Genomic DNA, 8036 nt, shown 5'->3' on the forward strand with positions numbered 1-8036 from the left:
CAGAGAATGCCTCTGCCCTTCCCCTTTGTGAGGACACAGTGAGATGACTGCCTTCCGTGAGCCAGGAAGCAGACCTTCAAATCTGCCAGCACCTTGATCTTCGACCTTACAGCTTCCAAAACAGAAGTAAATTTTTTTCTTTCATTATTTATTCAAGACTTCTCATATATTATTTAGAAAGTTTTGAAACTTTTATTATATAGGAACTTTGCACTTTTTTTAAAAAATAAATTTCTCTTTTTATAAGCCATCCAGGCTACAGTGTGTCTTATCAACCAGAATGAACCAAGAAAGTATCTATTTCACCTGGAATAGATATTTACATCCTCTTACTAGATTAGCTGGTATAAATGTACCACTTAAAGATAATCTGGTTACCTCAATGCTCTCTCCAAGAGACCATGGCCTTTTTCTGCTTTGGTCACCACTGAATCCTCACCTCCTCAAACAGAACCCATACTCAGTAAATGAATGAACTGACTCAATCTAAGGCTGCTGTTCCGTAAGTGCCTCTGCATAAAATAAACTTCTAAGAGTTTATAGCAGACATCGCAGTTTCCAATTAATCCTTCACCTTGGCCTGCACAAACTGAATTAATATACACATGCCCCATATCCCACCCACCCAATGTTAGCCCTTTCCAGATTTTTCGTTCATAGCATTCCAGATACAAATTTCCTTGTATGTTTTTAAAACATACTTATTCCCTCCACTTATTGAACTCTGACTTCCTTCATTCCTTTAACAGACACAATACAGCAATTGAGGTGTATGTATTTGGGTTGACATCAGATTATGCCTGTGTATCAATGCATATTTTTAATAGGATGAGGAGATTAGGCTTTCCCAGCCTCGGCATTTATATAGTTCCTCTCAGTATATACTTTTCAGCCATACGATGACCTAGAAATTTTTGCTCAACCCTTCTCCACATAGAAGGTCTCTGAGCTTTCTCCTACTGGTTTTCTGCGACATAAAATAAGACATAATTGACCACTGAAGGCATGACCACATTCACTGCATTCATAAGGTTTCTGTCCTGTGTCAATCCTCTGTTGTCTCCTGAAGGTGCACATCTGGCTGCAGGCTGTCCCACTAGAACCACATTCCTATTTGCTAAGAGCCCACTGATGTTTACTGGCGTCTGACAAGCCACCGAAGGCACGTGCATAGTCACTGTATTGACAAGGTCTTTCTCCTGCATGGCACCACTCGTCTGTGATAAGCTGTGATTCTCTGAGGGAGGCTTTTCCATTTTGACTGAATCTCCACATTTCTCTCTTGTGTGTATTCTCTTATGTTTAACAAGGCAAGACATGTAGGCAAAAGCTTTCCCACACTCACTGCAGATATAGGGTCTTTCACCTGTGTGAGTTCTCTGATGGACAATGAGCTTTTGCTTTGTGGTAAAGGCTTTCCCACAGTCACTGCATTCAAAGGGTTTCTCTCCCGTGTGAATTCTTTGATGTTTAATGAGACCTGACTTCTGGGAACAGGATTTTCCACATTCACTGCACACAAAGGGAGTCTTTCCTGTGTGAAATCTTTGATGTGCTATCAGGCATGTCTTCTGGATGAAGCCTTTCCCACACTCATTGCATATATAAGGTTTCTCTCCAGTATGGATTCGCTGATGTACAATAAGATTTCCCTTCTGGATGAAGCCTTTTCCACATTCACTGCATATATATGGTTTCTCTCCTGTATGTGTTTTCTGATGTATATTGAGCCGTGATTTCTTCAGGAAGGCTTTGCCACATTCAGTGCATTCATAAGGTTTTTCTCCTGTATGTGTTCTCTGGTGTTCGGTGAGCATGAACTTTCTGGAGAATGCTTTCCCACACAGGCTACACCTGTGGGGTTTCTCTCCTGTATGAATGATCTGGTGATCTGTGAGCCAGGACTTCTTGATGAAGGCTTTCCCACATTCACTGCATACATGAGGTTTGTCTGTTTTTTGCGTTTTCTGATGCTTGATGAATTGGGACTTAGTACTAATGAGTTTTCTGCTTTCAGGGAATTTAATTTTGGGATGAAACTGTTCATTAATAGCATGTAGAAAGGATTTTCCACCTCCAGTAAGATCTGCAGGGTTCTTTATTTCATAGCTTCTGCTCTGGTGAAGTAAAGTTAAGTTTGGTTTCATAGTTTCTCCATGTAAGTCACACATATCATGATTTTGCCTTAACACGAAACGAGCTGTGCTCTGATGAACGTTATTTTCAAATGTTTTCTGTTTGCGCCATCGTTCTAGGCTATTCTCCATGATTTCATTTTGTAAGTGCTCTGGCAAATAGTCATCAAGTTTCCAGGTTCCTAGAAAGGAAAAGAATAACGAATTCATTTATCATCTTGATTTGGACGAAAAACAATTAAAAGACTCCCTTGATGTCATATGTCTATTTGGTGATGACTCTGAAATTAGTATCAATACAACTCCTGTACATCAGATAAAACAGTAATATAAGTAACCCAAAAGATAAAAGTTTGTAAAAACAAGGTTGGATCATTCACAATAAATAAATACAGATTTGACTGATTTCTAAATGAGGCCTCGCAAAACATGCAGCGCCTGTGAAATACACGCAATTTCCCATGAGCAGCAGACCACTGGTTGGAGGGCCACCTCATCCAAACTGGGGAGAAACAGACTCATTCACGTCACAAATCCTTACTGAGGACTACTGTGCACAGGACATGGCGCTCATGCTGGGGACACACACAGAGTCCTCATGTTCAGGGAGCCCACACTGTAGTTTGGTAAAAGGACACAAGGAAGACAGCTGCACGTTGTGAAAACTGGTGTGAAGGAGCAATGGAGACGGAGAGAGATGCAGGAAATCAGGTGACACTGTGGAGGAAGACAGGCCTCCCTGGAGGATGCATTGTCTCAGTCAGCCTTGGGGAGCAACAATAACGATACAGGTGGGCTCCAAGCACATGTCACCTACAACATCCAAAAGGGAACCCCTGGTTTCCCATCCCAAATCTCCTCCTCCACATGTCGCCTCCAACACAGTGAATGATGACACCTCCGCTCTTCCCTTTAATCAGGACAGAACTTCTCAGCACCTCCTGTCATCTGTGTCTCACTCACTCATAACCAGAACCGGACCAACACCAATGCCTTCCACCCTCCTGGAAGCCAGTCACTTTCTCAATCTACAGCAGCAGCCTCCTACTTGGCTTTCCTGTTCCTGCCCGGCCAGCTCCTGTCTGCTTTCTAGAAAATAGCCAAAGTGATCCTGCCAGACATAAATTATATCGTGTCAAGCCTCCTCCACTCCAAACTCCCCAATGTTTTCTCATCTCATGAGGAATAAAATCAAGGTCTTACCATGTCCATGAAAGACCCTTAGGTGACCTGCTACCCCAACCCCCAGCCACTACCCCGTTGACCTTCTTTCCAGTCTTGCTCTGTCTTCTCTTCATAAATTCTGCAGACCACACTCCTGCCTCAGGCCTTTGAGTTTCCAGTTTTACCTGGGAACATTCCTTACCCAGGGAGCCTACTCACATCCCTCATCTACCTGCTCAAGTGTACCTTAACATGGATTTCCTATTCCTCAAATCACAGGCAAGGCCAAGCACTCATTATTCAGACATGCTGTTTTAATGTTCCTTACGGCCGTTTTCACTCCCAGAGCCTTACCTTCAACCTCCATCCATTCCTTCCTCTCACAAAGCCCATATTTACTTAAATGTCGAATCTCATCTGCCCTCTGTAATGACTACATCCAGAACGTGACCAGCACTTCCCCTCCACCCATACCGAAGCCAACCAATCTGTCATCATGTTGTGCAACAGCCTCCTGTATGGCACCCCTGCCCACTACTGTCTCTTGTCTATATAACAACCAGAGGGATTCTTTGAACACGTAATTACTTCCTGTCATTCCAGTACTCAAGAACTGCTCATGTTTTCTCATCTTACTAGAAATAAAATCATGACCCCTTGAAATGGATTACTTGAATGATCTTACTTTCCCTTCCCCCTGCTGTTACTGCCTCTTTGATCTTATTTCCATCATGTTCCCGACAGCACACTCCACTCTGTCCACCCAGCTCCTTAATGTTTCTCAAACACATTCCTGCTTTGGGCTTTTAAATTTGCTTTGCTCTCTGCTTGGAACACTCCCAATCCAGCAGCCTGCTAATTTCCCTCACCTCTTGGCTCTAAGGCACCTTATCAGAGGGGTGTTCCATTCCTAAAGAGGAAACCAAGCCCCTACTATTCTGTTATAGTGACTAAATTTTTATCACAGTACTTTTCACTCTCTGGACATACTATTTATTTGTTTATTTTGATTAATTTTTTTAAACCTTCTCTTAGAATGAAAGCTCTTGCTCTATTTGTATGCATTTTCTTACTGCTCCTACCCTCAAGCATACACGCTATCAAAAAATAATTTTTAAAGGAATGAATGAAGGAAGCAATCACATATACAGAACACAGTGGGGAGAGTGTAGGAGAGATGAAGAAACTATTTGTGTGAGCAAGATAATATATTATGGAGATCACAGAAAGAATTTCATGTCATGTGACAGGTAATGTGGTTAACTGGGACTTAATGTCATCAGAATATGATGGAAAAAAAATAAAAGTTTCAGGGAAATGAACCCAACAGTGTAACACCTACAATGAACGAGAAGAAAGTCCAAAATTAGTAAATACACAGAGGAATTAAAGTAGGCATGAGTTATGATCTAACTTAGGTTAGAATGGAGAATGGAGGATGCTAAAATATCTTTTTAGCTAAAATTCATGAACAAGAGACTCCTTTAAAGAAGAGAGCTCTGCATATATGGAATATTTGAGGTAATGTCTGGATGGCCAGGATGTAAGATGCACAGGAGTATAGAGAACCTAAACTTACAGAGGTTTTCTGGGAGGGAAGAGGATGAGAGTTCCTTGCACTTATTGGGAACTCGGGAGAGTTGCCAAGGGGATAAGTGAATTATATAGAACTAAAGTCTGCTGGATCACTTTGAGGAGATGTCAGTTTGAGAGTCTCCTGCAGGGAACAGAAGAAGCTTGCTTATTAGAATAAAGAAACTTTGAGGCGCTTAGCTGGCCCAGTGAGAGGAGCATGAGACTCTTGATCTGAGGTTGTGAGTGGGAGTCCCACACTGGGTGTAGAGATTACTTAAATAAATAAAACAAGAGAGGGAGGGAAGGAGGGAGGGAGGGAAGGAGGAAGGGAGGGAGGGAGGGAGGGAGGGAGGGAGGGAGGAAAAAAGGTTTGAAAGGTTAGGAGACCAGATGAGAAAATGGAAAACAGAACCTTTGGAGGACCTCAAAGTGAGGACAAGGGCCCAGTGAAGACCAGTTTACTGTGGGGGCACAGCATCCAGGATGGGAAGGAGGTTAGGAAGGAAAAATCAACATTACCAATGGGACAGAAAGGTGCAGAAGACAGTGAGGAATTCAAAGTTTTCTGTTTGGGGAGAGGCCTCTGGACAGTGGACATTTATGGCAAGGAAGGTAGAAGAGTATGAAGAAGGGAAAGATCTGAGAATCCCAAGAAAAAGAGAACTACGCAAATAAGCAAAAAAAAAATAATAAGATGTACATAAAATAAAAATGGAATAGATCCCAGAATAGGTAAAAGGTACATTTTTCTCTAAATTCCTATGAAGAAAAAGAGGTCACACATCAGGAGAGAGATGCAGGGAGGCACTGCCTACCTATCCTCCAACCCTCTCACAGCTGTGCCTCTTATCTGGCCAATTAGAATATGATTTCCACACTCTGGCCCCCTCCTGGTTCTCTGACTCACCTGAACGGGTTCGACAGGGGATGTCTTCTTCCACTGTCCATGTTGGTTCTCTTTGATCCAACTTGGAGAGCACATCTTGCTTGCTGATGTGAAAACCTGTTTGTGGGAAATGACAGAAGACAGAAGAAGGCTTGAGGTCTGGGAAGACCTTATAGTTAAGGACATTATAAAGGAAAAACATACTGCACTGTGTGTCTCATCTACTGTTGATACTCTACTACAGTACTTTACTTCTGACACCTGCTATATGGGGTTTTCACACACCAAGGAATTCCCGTGACACCAAAGGACACTGACTGGGTGTCCAACAATTTAACTCAATTCTGACATTCTCCACCTCGTGATGGCTTCAAGGGGTTCATTCCCACAAGACCGCACACGCTCTCCACTTCCCAGAGACTTCCCCAGTCACAAGTCCAAATTGTTTCCTGGGCTTCTGATGGATCAGATGTTCCCATGGCCCCTCTTCAGATTCAATGAATTTGCTGGAGCAACTCACAGAACTCAGGAAAAGTTTCCTTATTACATCACTGGTTTATTATAAACTCAGGCACAGCCCAGTGGAAGAGATACATAGTACAAGGTATGTGGGAAGGGCATGGAGCTTCCATGCCCTCTCTGAGCACTTTTCCCACACCTCCTTTTGTTCACCAATTCAAAAGGTCTCTAAAACTGTCCTTTTGGGTTTTTATGGAGATTTCATTAAGTAGACATGATTAATTAAATTAATCATTAGTCTTTGGTTACAGATTCAAACTCCAGCTCTTGTCTCCTCCCCAGAGATGAGATGGAACTATAAGTTCCAACCCTCTAATGATGATTGGTTCCCCTGGCAACCAGACCCCATCCTTAGGTTATATAGTGGCTTTCCAAAAATCACCTCATTAACATAAACTCAAATGTCGTTGAAAGGGTCTTGTTATATAAATAACAAAAGACACCCATTTTACCTTTATCCTCTTATAACTTAGGAAATCACAACTGTTATAGGAGCTCTGTGCCAAAATTCGGGATGAAGACAAAAATACATATATTTCATATATATGTATATGTGATATATATATATATACATCATCATATATAGATATCACACATATGTACAAAGTAATGGCTTGCACTCAGGAGAAGGGAGAATATACCCATGTCTCTGGAGCCAGGGAGGAGACTGAGAATCTCACTTCAGAGCAACACGGACACTACAGAGCTTTAAGAAGCTGAGAAAGGAAAGGCCACTGATGGGGACCCTCTAAGTGACACTAGGGAGTTGTCCTCACCCACTGACACCAGGTTCCTATAGTTGTCCAACATCACATCCCGGTACAGGTCCTTCTGAGCGGGGGCCAGGAGCTGCCACTCCTCCCAGGTGAAGTCCACGGCCACATCATCAAATGTCAGGGATTCCTGTAATAACAGTGTTTTCTAATGAAGTGATATCCTTTTGATGACATAGAAGAAATGTTAAAATTTTTCTGCTTATTTCCACTCTATAGGCTGTATCTAGATTTCTAGTGGGGTTTTTGTGTAAAGAAGCAAATGCCTGATTAAATATTCTGTAATTGTGCACAGTCATCCATCCATTCATCCAATGAGAAATTTCTATAGCACGTAAAAGTTCAATCTTCTTGTTAACCTAGAAACACCATCCATGTATATATGCAGACAAAAGATACATGTATGTATATTTTTCAGACTAATGCAACTGATTTCTTACAGTCCTCTACAACTCTGTTAGGGAACAAAGGAAAGAATAAAACAAACCGAAAGTCACCTGGGCCTGGGTCATTTGTTCTGCTCCCTGAAAACAGCTGGCGGTGGGGAAGCTCTGCCTTGTGTCTTCCGGATCTATTTTTAGTTTCTCTTCAGAAATCTCAGTCTCGGTCAGGCGTGCCCCCATAAAAACTGACACCACATCTTGTAATTTTTTCCTCCTTCACATAATCCTTTTGCTCCTGGGGCATCAGGACCTGTGGGTTGAGGAGACAATGTAGTCTGAATGGTGCACTTCCTCTGGGTCCAGACGCTGTCACTGCTCCTGAGCACTCACTTTAACACGTGCACACAGTACTGCTAAGTGTCCCTTTATTTGGTGCCCCAGGTGACTTATTCGTCTGACCGATAAAGCCTGAGGTTTTGAATGCAGTGGAGGTTTTCCTTCATTCTGTGATGTGTAAGTGGGGTGAGTGTGACACGAGAAGAGGAAAATGAGATCTACCCCAGCACCATGCCTCAGGAGAAGGGGAATCTCACACAGACCA

General features: G+C 42.5%; 1 protein-coding gene across 2 annotated transcripts; it reads right to left on the bottom strand.

The window, feature by feature from the left end:
- Window positions 1–329: 329 nt before the first annotated feature.
- On the bottom strand, window positions 330–7858 carry LOC118021506 (zinc finger protein 350-like). 2 transcript variants are annotated; one of them, XM_035021485.1, is made up of 4 exons: window positions 7550–7858; window positions 7056–7182; window positions 5782–5877; window positions 330–2317 (listed from the first exon to the last, which is right to left on the bottom strand). In XM_035021485.1, exons 1-4 carry the CDS (start codon window positions 7673–7675, stop codon window positions 957–959), a joined length of 1710 nt encoding a protein of 569 aa, XP_034877376.1. In that variant the 5' UTR covers window positions 7676–7858; the 3' UTR covers window positions 330–956. The 2 variants fall into 2 exon arrangements, with proteins under 2 accessions (XP_034877376.1, XP_034877377.1); XM_035021486.1 differs by having other exon boundaries at window positions 7540–7856.
- Between the last annotated feature and the right edge of the window lie 178 nt (window positions 7859–8036).

Source organism: Mirounga leonina, unplaced genomic scaffold (genome assembly GCF_011800145.1).
Source record: "Mirounga leonina isolate KUSES-001 unplaced genomic scaffold, KU_Mleo_1.0 Mir_174269, whole genome shotgun sequence".
Lineage (NCBI taxonomy): Eukaryota > Metazoa > Chordata > Mammalia > Carnivora > Phocidae > Mirounga > Mirounga leonina.